General features: G+C 37.7%; 1 protein-coding gene across 3 annotated transcripts in view; it reads right to left on the reverse strand.

Moving 5' to 3' along the window:
* Nucleotides 1-13,325, reverse strand: part of MAP2K4 (mitogen-activated protein kinase kinase 4) — a 107,054-nt gene that overhangs the window by 23,130 nt on the left and 70,599 nt on the right. For all 3 annotated transcript variants that reach the window (XR_014292017.1, XM_082605551.1, XM_082605552.1), the window contains 2 exons: nucleotides 8,800-8,919; nucleotides 1,322-1,441 (listed from right to left, as the gene is read on the reverse strand). Coding sequence is in view for 2 of the 3 variants with exons in the window: in XM_082605551.1 (XP_082461677.1) it covers nucleotides 1,322-1,441; nucleotides 8,800-8,919 (240 nt within the window). In the remaining variant the exon portion in view is untranslated. The remainder of the gene's footprint in view (nucleotides 1-1,321; nucleotides 1,442-8,799; nucleotides 8,920-13,325) is intronic.

Genomic DNA, 13,325 nt, shown 5'->3' on the forward strand with positions numbered 1-13,325 from the left:
GCTATTATCATTATTCTACTATTGTTCCATTGTAATTATTATGAATAGTAAAAAGTTCCAAGGTAAAGCTAGGTTTGGTATACCGAAGAGAGATGACTAAAGTGATCAACATAAAATTTCATACACCTGTCTGAATAATGAAGAAGTTTCTAGTAAAACTTGTTTATACTAGACAGCTTCTTTATAAAATTATATGAAAGGGTATGTATCTTAACAGCTCATAAAACATTTAAATTAAGCATTAATTCAGGTAAATAATTTAAAATATTAACATGAGACCTATTAATCTTAAGATTATGACTAGAGTTTAACCTGACTTTTTAAATCCCAGTTATACACACATATCTCTTACAACTAAAATACAGTTCAGAAACTGTCTACATATTTTAACATTGACCCTTAATGATTAAACAGGATAAACTGACAATTAACAGGCAGACTATATTGGATGTGGAGGATGCAGGGAAGAAAGAGGAAATTCATGCAACCAGAATATCTATCTTACAACTTCCTATAAAATTTAGTTTACACATCCACTAACCCAGGTCATGTCATTAGTTCAGATTCTCAGGGGTTTCTAAGAAACTTACTAACTTTACTCTATCAAAAAAAATTGTTTTTCTTTCTGTGAAAAAACTGTGAATGACCTTTGTTAGCTAAAAGAACAAGAAAGAAAATGATCATTAATTCATTTTCAAAACTATAAACACGTAAGCAAAACAGTGCCTCTTTTCTTTTTTGGTACTATGGTAAAAATGATTTGACCAAATTAGTAGTAATGCTGGTTACTGAAATTGCTAGTCAACAATTTAAGTAGTTTAGACAGAATAGCCCAAATCTTAAACCACAGGAAACATACTTTGTCTAAAGAGTTTCAATTAAGGGATTTCAAGGAGGCTGCTGCAATTCTGATTAATTTAAGCGGAACTGTGATAATATAACCTATTTAAATACAGTTAAAGTAACAAGGGAAAGAGGAACAGAAAATTGCTTTTTCTAGCCTTATTTACAGCACAATCTATTATGGTCCACTCTGATTTTAATGGAAAGAATACTGTAGTATTTATTACTGAAATGTATGATTTCAATATGTACTTTTCAATAATGAAAAGTGTCAGTGTAGTATTTTGAAAATTGTTCTTACTACTTGTTGTGTTAGTTACCCCACAGAAGTGATTTTTGTCTCTTTTCCTACTATAGTGATTTCCCAGGAAGGTCAGTAACATTCTGTGAAGGGCATTCAGATGTGTGCATTCAAAACTCCAGTAGCATCTTTATGTAAGTATGTATACAAGGAACAAAGTAAAAACCAAGTACTTACTGCTAAAGTGATTTTGCCTAAAATTTCTTCTGGAATAACATCATCTAATACACTATATACATATTTGTAAAACTTATCAAACGAGGTAGACATGAGTTCCATACAGATCCAACAGTCACCCTATAAAAAAACAAATATCGGTTATTCTTATACATCTTAACCTTAAGTACCACCTTTCCTTTACTTAAAATAGAAATACAATGAGAGAAGAAGCAATCTTCTTCTTCTTCTTTCTCTTTTTTTAAAAAATTTTTGTTCCTTATTAAAGTGCTGGACAGAATATTCTCCTCATGTTCAAATACAAACTTAGTTGCCCAATTTTCCCCACTCTTAATCGTAAGGATGGGCATAGTCCTACATAGAAAACCTTTCGACTTTTATAAAAATTTTCAAACTCTGCCATGATTAAATAGAAAAACAGAAAATATGTGGGAAACTGTTCATTCTCACTAACAAAGGAAATAGATTACAGGAATCTTGAGAAACTATATCAACTTCTTAAATTAGTAAAAAAAAAAAAAAAAAATATATAAAGCAAACTCAATGCCTAAAGTCCTTGCTTAAATGCCACCTTCTCAGTGGCCGACATTGAAAATGCCCAATTCAAAATGCAAGTCATCCCCCTCTCAGCATCCCCTTAACTGCTCTACTCTGTAGAGCCTTTATCATCTTCTAATATAAAATATAATTTACTTATTATGGTTTTCATTGATCTTCCCTATTAGAACATATAGTCCACCATGACAGGGGCTCAATAAACATTCCTTAAATGAACAAATGCTGGCTATAATCAAATCAAATCATTCAAAAACTATTGGCAGCATTGTAGAGTGTTTTAAACCAGTTTGAAGGCAATTTGACAATAAAACAAGAGAAATAAAAGTGCCTATACCCTTTGATAGAGTCATCCCATGACTGGGAATCTAACTTAAACAAATAGCTCGTAAATTACAAAAAGAAAAAACAAAAACAAACTAAAAACCTCAACTATCTCACCAGATGAAATGGTACATTATTTTTTTTTTTTTTTTTTTTTTTTTTTTTGCGGTATGCGGGCCTCTCACTGTTGTGGCCTCTCCCGTTGCGGAGCACAGGCTCCGGACGCCCAGGCTCAGCGGCCACGGCTCACGGGCCCAGCCGCTCCGCGGCATATGGGATCCTCCCAGACCGGGGCACGAACCCGTATCCCCTGCATTGGCAGGCGGACTCTCAACCACTGCGCCACCAGGGAGGCCCTGGTACATTATTAAAAGGATTACCTGAAATAAAATTATTTTGAAAACTATACAGTTCATGAGGTATGCATGAGAAAACACAGGCTATAAGCCGATTCCATGTTTATAATGCTGTAAAAGTATGTGCACATATAAACAAGGACTACGAAGTATCTTGTGAGAGTGAAAAGAGCTATCGGGATGATGACAAAAATTACCTTTAAAAAATTCTGTATATGGTTACTAATTTATGGATCCAGCTATATCCTTAGAGATCTTCTACCACTAACCTCCCTCCCCTAACGTCTGGCTTGCATTGATCATACGAGAGATCTATGCCCGTTGAAGCAAAATGGCTTGCTCAGAACAGCACTGCTAATTAGCGACAGAGCCATGAACAGAATCCACTTTACATAACTCCTTTCTCCTATCAACACCTCCAATGCAAGGACATTTAACTTATATGTAGAGACAGCACATGCTGTGATGACTGCTGAGATGAATGATCCCACTCTTAAAATAGAAGCACCTGCTGCAACATCCCTGTAGCTCCATGGCTTCACAGAAGGCTGATTTGTAAAGCATATTTCACTTATAGTTACTCCAATCTTTCTGCTTAGGTGTCTTTTTCTGGGTGCTCTTGCAGAATAACCTTCATAAATGACTAACACTATTAACCCAAAACACACACTTGAATTTATTTCAATCTAAAGACACCATCTCAACAGATTTACTAGAATTTTTTAATTAGAGAAAAGGATAGCACATTTAACTCACCTACTTAGAAAAACAGCGTGGAAGGAACTTAACTTCAGTAATATAGCAAAGTGGGACAATCATTGATTAGAGTGTGAAGGCCTGACTTACTCATCCAGGCTCTCCCACTTTCCACTTATATAAGCTTGGGCCCCGTCAACTCCTAACTATGAAATGGGATCGCCCCACAATCTTCAATGGACTATGATAAAGATCAAATGAGTTAACATATGTAAAGCACAAAGTAAAGCGCCTGGCAGCTGCTAAAAACTAGAATTAAGAAAATGAGGAGAAGGGGAAAGGATGGAAAAATAGGAAAGCAACCAAAAGAGAAGGAAAGACAAGGGAACAAGGGAGATAAAGGAGAGAAGTAAACTGAGGTGAGAAGGGCAGGCACAAAGGAGCAATTAGCTCCAGGGTGGGAAATCTTTGTAGTTTCTAAGGCACATAACCTAATGTAAATATATTTCTTCTGGCAGTTCCTTTTGGCCATAACTGAGAGTAGACAACAGCGTTTTAAAAAAAAAAAAAAAAAAAAGGCATGGTTTGAGCTGCCTCAAAAGCAGTGACAGCAACATTACTTTCATGTTCAAGCAAAAGACAGGACAACCACACAACTGAAATACAAAAATAAAAATTACTGAATATGGATTTACTGAAAAGGAAGGTGGAGGATAACGAAACTGAACTACCAAGATCAAGATAAGGGTTTCAGAGACAACATCCAGATAAAACCAATAACATAACTTTTATACCAACAGGAACAACTTAGAAAATAAAATGTTTAAAAAGACACCACTCACAGTAGAAAGAAAAAAGCACCTAGGAATACATCTAACAAATTAGCCTAGCCAGACTAATCAGGAAAAAATAGAGAAGATACAAATTACATCAGGAATGAGAGAGAGAGGGAGGTAACATCACTGTAGATTCTACAGATATTATGATGATAATATAGGGCTATTATGAATAACTTTATACCAATTAATTTGACAGTTTAGATAAAAGGCACAAATTTCTGAAAATAAAATCAAACTACCAAGTATCACTCAGGGAAAAACAGATAACCTGAAGAGAACTCTTTGAAAGAAACTAAACTGCAAAATAATTATGCTGAGTAAAAGACAACAACAAAAAAGAAGGGGGTACATGCTGTATGATTCCATTTACATAAAATTCTAGAAAATGCAAACTCATCTACGGTGGCAGAAAGTAGCTCTGCAGTTGCCTGAGGATGGTGACAGCAGAGAGGAAGTGTGTATAACCTACGGGACACAAGGAAACTCGTGAGAGGTGGGTATGTTCATGACCTTGATTATGGTGATAATCCCACACGTGTGTACATTTGTTCCAACATATCAAATTGTATACTGTAAATATGTGCAGCTGATTGCCAATTTTACCTCCATAAAGCTGTACTTAAAACTTGCCGGGGCGGGGAAGGAAGGGGAAAGGACATGAGCAGAAGTAGGGGTAGAAAGGGAGGAGGTGACTATTTGGCTAATATCACTGCCTTTTTTTTTGTTTTTTGTGGTACGCGGGCCTCTCACTGCTGTGGCCTCTCCCACTGCGGAGCACAGGCTCCGGACGCGCAGGCTCAGCGGCCATGGCTCACGGGCCCAGCCGCTCCGCGGCATGTGGGATCTTCCCGGACCGGGGCACGAACCCGTGTCCCCTGCATCGGCAGGCGGACTCTCAACCACTGCGCCACCAGGGAAGCCCTATCACTGCCTTTTACATAACCTGATGAACTCCTATAGTCACAGATTACTCAGAACAGTATTTCCTACACTGGAATTTCCCCAACCTCAAAAGATACCTTAAATAAGGGATTCCTTGCTATTAAATTCTGAAAATGTATATATTAAAAGACATTTTAAAAGTGCTTCTAGGGCTTCCCTGGTGGCGCAGTGGTTGAGAGTCCGCCTGCTGATGCAGGGGACACGGGTTCGTGCCCTGGTCCGGGAAGATCCCACATGCCGTGGAGCAGCTGGGCCCGTGAGCCATGGCCGCTGAACCTGCGCGTCCAGAGCCTGTGCTCCGCAACGGGAGAGGCCACAACGGTGAGAGGCCCGCGTACCGCAAAAACAAACAAAAAAACAAACAAAAAAAACAAAAACAAACAAACAAAAAGTGCTTCTAAGTCTCAGTATTGATAACATAAATAGTAGGTCTGGCCTTTATGTAAGCTACAGGCTAAAAGTCACTTTCATTATTCAGTACTGTCAAGCTCTTTTTTCCCTGTCTACCAAGTCTGAAAACGAATTTAGAAACCTGTGCAATTAGATGTCTTAATAAATTATCTAAATAAAATCCAAGTTGTATTTTGGACTTCTTATCCTCATTTAGTTTCATCCTAGAAAGAAATATACACATGGTTGGAGATAACAGCAATAACTGAGTTACCAACTTCAGTATTAAATGTTATTTATTCACTGCTCCAAATAAAGTTATGGAACTTTCAGAGGCTCAATATTACCCAATGGCAAGATTAACCTCTACATTGTTGGTGCTAAGAAGAAGAAAAATAACATCTCATGGCTCCGTGATTGTTGGTTGACTGAATCAGACCAAGAGTTGATGTCCTGTGGTCATATAAATCATGTGAAATGAAATACTATGGAGGCTTTTCACAGGGATGGGAGTTACAAGCATTTGTCTCTCTCACAACAAGTCCTGAATGCGCTCATTCATGTCCAGTCTCTTCCTTTCATAAACCCAGAATTCTGTGTCTATTATCAAAACTGAAGGTCAGGCTTCCCTGGTGGCGCAGTGGTTGAGAGTCCGCCTGCCAATGCAGGGGACACGGGTTCGTGCCCTGGTCCAGGAGGATCCCACATGCCGCGGAGCGGCTGGGCCCGTGAGCCATGGCCGCTGAGCCTGCGCGTCCGGAGCCTATGCTCTACAACGGGAGAGGCCACAACAGTGAGAGGCCCGTGTACCGCAAAAAAAAAACAACTGTAGGTCATGTCACCAAAAAAGGATCCTTTTAAGTGATCTAGCTCAAAAATCTTTCTCCAAACCATTATTAAATAAATGCTTATTATTTTTCACCATTGTAACTTCAGGAAAGTTACAACTGTGACTATGCATATGCACTCTTCAAGGTGAACTTGCTGCTTCTAAAACTTCATTATTCAGAAAGTACCTATTACTTCCTGCATTCTAAGATCTAAGGAAGGCGGGGGGTGGCTTCATGTTCAGCCTAACTAGGCATTTTGTGACTTTACACAACTTAGCTGTATAGCTCCTGACCCTTCAGCTTCTCATACACAAAAACTGCAATGTTTAAAAAGCAGATTATTTCTTAAATGAAGCTCAAGTTCTTTATCCCTGGACCACTTGTGGTATAACAGAAAGAACAGTGAGATTTTTGTCTCTGAAGTCCTGTCCGTGACACTTCTTGGCTGTGCGACTTTTGTTAAATTACTACTCATATCTCAGTTTCCTCCCTGGAAAGAGGGGATAATATCACCAACCTGCCCGAGACTGTTGTGAAAGTAATAAATGTGGAATCTATAGAGCATTCAATAGATGTTAGTGCTTACAGATGCATATCTCAATTCCAGTCAACCTTCCTGAGATATGAAACTGAATTTTACCCAACTATTCATAAGGAATCGTAACGATCCTGTTCAATACTATTTTCCAAGCTTTTTGTTTTGTTTCCAGTAACTTTTCAATCATGGATATCACTCTGCTTTCTTTTCATAAAATCAGACTTCACACTATCTAGCCTGGAGCTACATATTTAAATGTTGCTCAAATGAATTATCAAGTAAACGAACATGAGAAATAAACTGGCATACTTGAGCACTATGGAGGTGAATTAGGGCTGGGATAGAGCCCATGAGAGTCTACGGAGACAGTGAGCACAGCATGGAAAAGCTGACTGTGGCATCCAGTTAGGAGAGAAAATCTAGTCCATTCCAGATAACTACTGCTCTTCATGAGATGTGAAGAGTAGTGTGGCCAGGGGATTTATGATTATGAAGAAGAAATTCATGGTTTGAGGGAAGAAGGGAGGAGGAAATGACAAGATTCCTGTGCAACATGAAGAAAGTTCCAGATTCATGATCTTACAAACAGAGTAACAGTATATAATACTTCGGTGCAGGATAGAGTTACCTGCCTGAATACATGACTGTGTGCGCTGATGTGATGTAATACTATGTGACATGGGGAAGAAAGTTAACAAATTCAACAGATCTGGTCATAAAAATGAACACTCAAGTCAAAAAAGTACAAGGACAGGAGGAGAAAGAAGCTATGTGAGTCTAAAACTAATAGTGATTAATTAGTGATTCAACAAAGGGATGGGCTCTATCAAGAAGGAGAACACTTCTGGTTAATAGTGTTATCTATTAAGGGCACAGAAAAATAAATAAATATTTTGGGACTGGGTGAAGAATTAATTGACGAACCTTTAAGGTCTTCTCCAATGATAAGATTTCATATCTTTCTATACAGTGTGACATTCAGTCCTGTCTTACAACATAGTATTTTTTAAGTCAATAATGATAACAAAACCCCCCAAATGACACCCTCTGTGATCCAGTCCGAAAAAGAAGGGCAGGGTGGGATGCAGTTTTTCCTCACCAGTTCATAACAAACCCACCAGTACCAGCTCATCCTAACATTTTCAAAATGATAATGGATATTTTTTAAGAGTATTTAAAATGCGTTAAGAGTTCAGTTCAATTCCCATTCACCTAACTAAATATCACAAGTGTGTGATAACTGTCCAGGACACCATAAAGTATCTAATTCACTGACAGCTCCACCTTTACTTCCTGACCCTAACTCACTTCCCTGCTTTAGGGAGTGGTGTGACTGGAAATGAGCAAGTGCACTGACAGCTGCAGGCAGAAGTGATAACCTGTAGCAGGATACAGGCGAGTCAGAGACCAAAAGAGATACATGATCCTGACACCAAGAAACTAAAGTTCTAGCTTCTACATAAAAATCTGGATAGCAGAATTAGATAAAAGAAATTCTACTGCAGCTGTTAATTTCCATGTCTGATGAATTTTATTGAGGATTGTGGGTGGACACGAATAAATGCTTATGCTAAATGCAGATACACTGGATGACAAAAATTAATGAAAGTTTAAAAAAGGGGTTGGGGAGGACCGAGGGAGCTCAAGGACAAAAGAGATAGATCTAAATACAGTAACATATTTAGAAGCCAGGTGATTTGTCAGGTTCTTAAAAAACAGAAAATATTTACATATGAAAAAGGAAATATGGAATTCACAAATGACAGCCATAAAATACTTAATTAACTAATATAATTAAAGTATGAAATTCACCCCTTAACCAAAGGAACATGAATGGTAGAAATTAATGTGTAAATTATCATGGCGATATACTAAAATGTTGAGAAATCAATGTATTACTAATGTACAGCATTAAACTGAAGATTAGAATCAAATCCTGCCATCCTCTTACTTATTCCAAGTAGATGTCCACTTGTCAGCTAAGACCCCAGCTTAGGTTTATTCCTACCTCTCTGAAGAGTGCACCATAAAACTGAACAATGTACGGGCAATCACTACTTCGCATCACTACGTCCAAATCCATGAGAAGTTGTTTTTGCTCTTTTTCATCCACTGTTGACCGAATTCTCTGGAAAAAAAATGACAAAAGATGTCACAAAAACATAAAACAACTTCAGAAACCAAAGAAAAACCACTACCACAAGACTAAAAATTCCGAGCAGACTTCACAAATACTAACCAGACATAAAAATTATCGTCTTCCTTATACTTTACAAGAATAATTTTATCACAGAAAAATAAAATAGCACTTAGAAAAAAAATTTTTTGACAAAATAGCACTTAGGAACTCTTTAAGGGGCACAGGGCTTTTTAACCACAAGCATTCACTGATGATGATGGAAGGAATGCCCTGCAGGCAAATATAAAGAAAATCTTAACAAGCCATCCTCTAAACAGTTTACACTGAATAATTATCAGTAGTTTCATACATACTTTTAAATCACCATTTCAGAATTGTATGGAATCTGGGCATTCAACGCAAGAACAGCCCTCTTCACTCCCTGGCATCCTTAACGGCTTAGCATCCTCCTTCTTTAGAGGTGGAAAATAGCCCAGAACAGGTAAAAGTGAGAACTAGCGTAGGGGCAGCACACAGACTACGATCCATGTCTCCCAAATCCTGTACTGGTACCTTCCCCCTTCACCACACTTTCTGTATGTTAAAAACAAAAAGTTCTACCTGACTCTCCAACTCGTGAGTCAGAATGCAGGGCAGCATAAACATGTGGAGGAAAATCTAAAAACGAGGAGACAGAGGGCTGTTTGTCTACTCCTCAGATGATGAGGTCCTCCCCTGTACACTGCAGACCTGGGGTATATCCCCAACCCACCTGTACAATGACGACTCTGCATAATTCTAAAAGACTCCCACAAAAGATAAGCGTCCCCAGCCCTGCCACCCACCCAGGAACTGTACAGAACATGGAGATGTTCAGAGCGACAGCTCCCACTGCACTAGAGACAGGAAAGAATCAAATTCAGACAGTGTAAAATATTAATAATGAAGTTACAGTTTAATGACAAGGCATGCAAACAGCTCTGTTCTCAATGTTCACAATGTCACACCGCGCCACTGTGTATAATACATAGCACATACTTACAAGGCAAGTTAGTATCAAAAAATATATACAAGGTGGCATTTTGTCTTCCAAAGACTTCAAGGTATCTGTCCTCAATGTTCTTGAAAGGGTGAAGGCAGTCAATTAAACTCTTGAACCCATTTTACAGAAGAGAAGCCAGAGGCACAGAGAGATACAAAAGATGTATTCCATGTGACACGACAATAAGCAGGTGTATAAGGAATAGAAGTAGGTTCTTTCATTTTCATTTTTCCCACACTAAATGAGGAATTCCATATATTCCAAATACAAACAAACTAAATTTTGCAACTTAAAATTTACAGCCTGCTAGCTACAGTACTTCATACCAAATAAAATTTACTAGCTGGCATCCATCTTGTACAGACTGATTTATTCCAAACTTTCACACTGAATATCCTGCCCAGATAAATAAGAAAAAAATAAGAAGAATGAAAAATAAAAACAAGTAAGACTAGTACTTTTAAAATTAAGAAAATCCCCCCCCCATTTCTGTACTTTCATAGTTTGGAGATTAATAATTTTGCTTTTAAATCAACATCGGCATAATGTCTGCTCAAAAGGGATAGTTTTAAAAAGTCAAATTAGCCCAGAGATGTAATTTGTATTTGTTCAAAACATGACACTGAAATTTTTGTAAACATTTAAATTACAAAACTTCTGTTTTAAAAAATATAACTTTAAAAGTGTAGCTGTGGGCCTCCCTGGTGGCGCAGTGGTTGAGAGTCCGCCTGCCGATGCAGGGGATACGGGTTCGTGCCCCGGTCTGGGAGGATCCCATATGCCGCGGAGCGGCTGGGCCCGTGAGCCGTGGCCGCTGGGCCTGCGCGTCCGGAGCCTGTGCTCCGCAACGGGAGAGGCCACGGCAGTGAGAGGCCCGCATACTGCAAAAAAAAAAAAAAAAAAAAAAAAGTGTAGCTGTGAAAATAATAATTTGGGAACGCTATTATTTTTAAAAGACTTAATAATCCTATGTATCTAAACTTAAAAGACAAAGAACTGGTAATTAGAGACAAACAGGGAAGAAAAAAGCAAATGATCCTCTGGTTGCAGAAGATTTCTACCTACTAAAGAATTCTCACTATTAATAGATTAAAAAATTTTTTTTCTATTTTTACTATTTTTCCTTATTTACAAGTGTACTAACACACACACTTATAAAACACTATTTTAGAAGATGCCCTCCTTTCTAGTTTATTTTTTGTTTCCCTAAACTGGTTATATGGTTTTCTAAATTTACAATAAACCTCAGTAGTTATCATCAATAACTGACTCTTGGGGACCAATTTCTAAAAACACTGCTGTTGCTACAGAAAGGATACATGTTACTGTGTGAACTGGAGACCTAACTGAAGTCCCAGCATCTAACTGATATAATAGGATTATTACTAACCATACTGGAGAGAGAGTGCCTGGCACAGTTGTAATCTTTGAGATCATCAGCATGGTAGGAAAATCTGTCCATCTGTAAAATATTCTTTAATGCCACTGCTAGCATGAAAGAGAACGTGGCGGGGGGGGGGGGGTGCTGCTGGATGGCCTACTGCTCTAACGATGCCTGTCACCACCTCCTCACGCTTTCTGAACATCTCGTCCAAGTGATGGGCATTGGAGGACTAGCTGCTGGTACTGCATCTCAATTGTTTAAAACTGAGCAAGTACAGCTAGCTCTGAATTATACTGATACTCAAGTTTTAGGGTCGCATTGTAACATTTATTATATGTGAGGAATTAATAAACTAAGCTAATTCAAAAGGCCTGAAGGACTCAAAGAGGAGATTAACTATAAGCATATATCTCCTACAATAGCAGTAGCTTCAAATTAATGATTTTAATTCAGTAATTCAATAAGTAATTCAAGTTAGAAAACACAAATAATCGATGATTCAAATGACAAAATACTTAGTAATAAAAGTCACTACCAGGAAAGTTTTTCTAAGTGAACATCAAAGTAATGTGTATGGAAAAGATTTCTACCATTTGAAATAAGTAAGGCTCGGATTCTCTAATGAAGGGAGCATAATCACCAAAAATGGAACACATCACTGAGAACAAACTTCCCTTCCCCTTATAAAGCTGTCCTTAATGAGGGTACTGGAAAATGCAAATGCAAAGGTGAAGCCAATTACACTACTTGAAATTCTCCTGTAATTTAAATGTTCAGAAATCAAATGTGTTGATAAATGCCTTGAGTTACAGGAAATTTTCATTTATTGATACCATAAATTTAAAGTTAGATAAGGCTAATGTTTATTTGGGCTCAGCAAACCCTTTTTTTAAATTTCTACTTAAGAAAGTAGAAAATATTTAAGAAAATCATCTCAAGAACCTTAAGTTTTAAAGAAAAGTTTCACTTTCCCCCAGGTATCATTAAAATTACTCTTGTTTCTTCATTATAGGGCTATTGAGCTTTTACTTGTCACTGTTTTATTAACCTAGCTTAAGTTATCACATTCTCTCAGGACAAACTAAACTACTTTTTGAAAATCAAGCTACATAGCATTTCCAATAATGAAGTATTTTCAAAGTATTACAATTTTACTTTATTTGGAACATAATGTAGAGAAAACACTTTTAAAGCAAAACAAGAATTACTACCCTACTTATATAAAGGGTTTGCTACAGTGAAGAAATTTTATACACCTGAAGGTAAAAATATATTTTTATAATTGTTGTCCAAATCTGTATACAAAGCTGTTTTATATTTTAATAAAGCTTTAAAAGCAGGTAAATGCCAATAAAAACTGCATGTAGCTACAGATCAGCAACACCAAAATGACTCTCATTTAAAGACACTTAGTAGAGGCAAAGGGAAAAAAAGATAAATTCCTAGTTCCCTGGTTGTATGACTATCAGTGTTATATATGGTTCTTATCTAATTAAAAAAAAAAATTCCAAAGAGCTTCACTTATCTAAAGCAGCCAATCCAACTCATGCCATTGGCTGAAGCAGCCACAAATTCAGCTACTAGAACTCTGTAAGGATTAAGCTACAGTTATGGAAAGTTAAGAAGTTCCATAGGACAAGCTAAAAAAATTAAGTTAGAAATTGCCCTCTTGCCCTCTCCTACCTCATGCACAGAACCCAGCAATGCCCACTTTGAGAACAGTCCCAATCGTACAGAAATACCAAGAAGTGGTTGAAAGTTTGTTTTCCTTCTTCCTGTACAATGTGGCATCTTCAAGTCATTGGTAAATTTAAATGTTGACAGCTTATACCTGGCCTCATCTGGAATGCCTCAAATTTTTTTTTTTTTTTTTTTTTTTGCAGTATGTGGGCCTCTCACTGTTGTGGCCTGTCCCGTTGCGGAGCACAGGCTCCGGACGCGCAGGCTCAACGGCCATGGCTCACGGGCCCAGCCGCTCCGCGGCATGTG

This window comes from Mesoplodon mirus, assembly GCF_964341445.2.
Source record: "Mesoplodon mirus genome assembly, chromosome: 18".
In the NCBI taxonomy this organism is placed as follows: Eukaryota; Metazoa; Chordata; class Mammalia; order Artiodactyla; family Ziphiidae; genus Mesoplodon; species Mesoplodon mirus.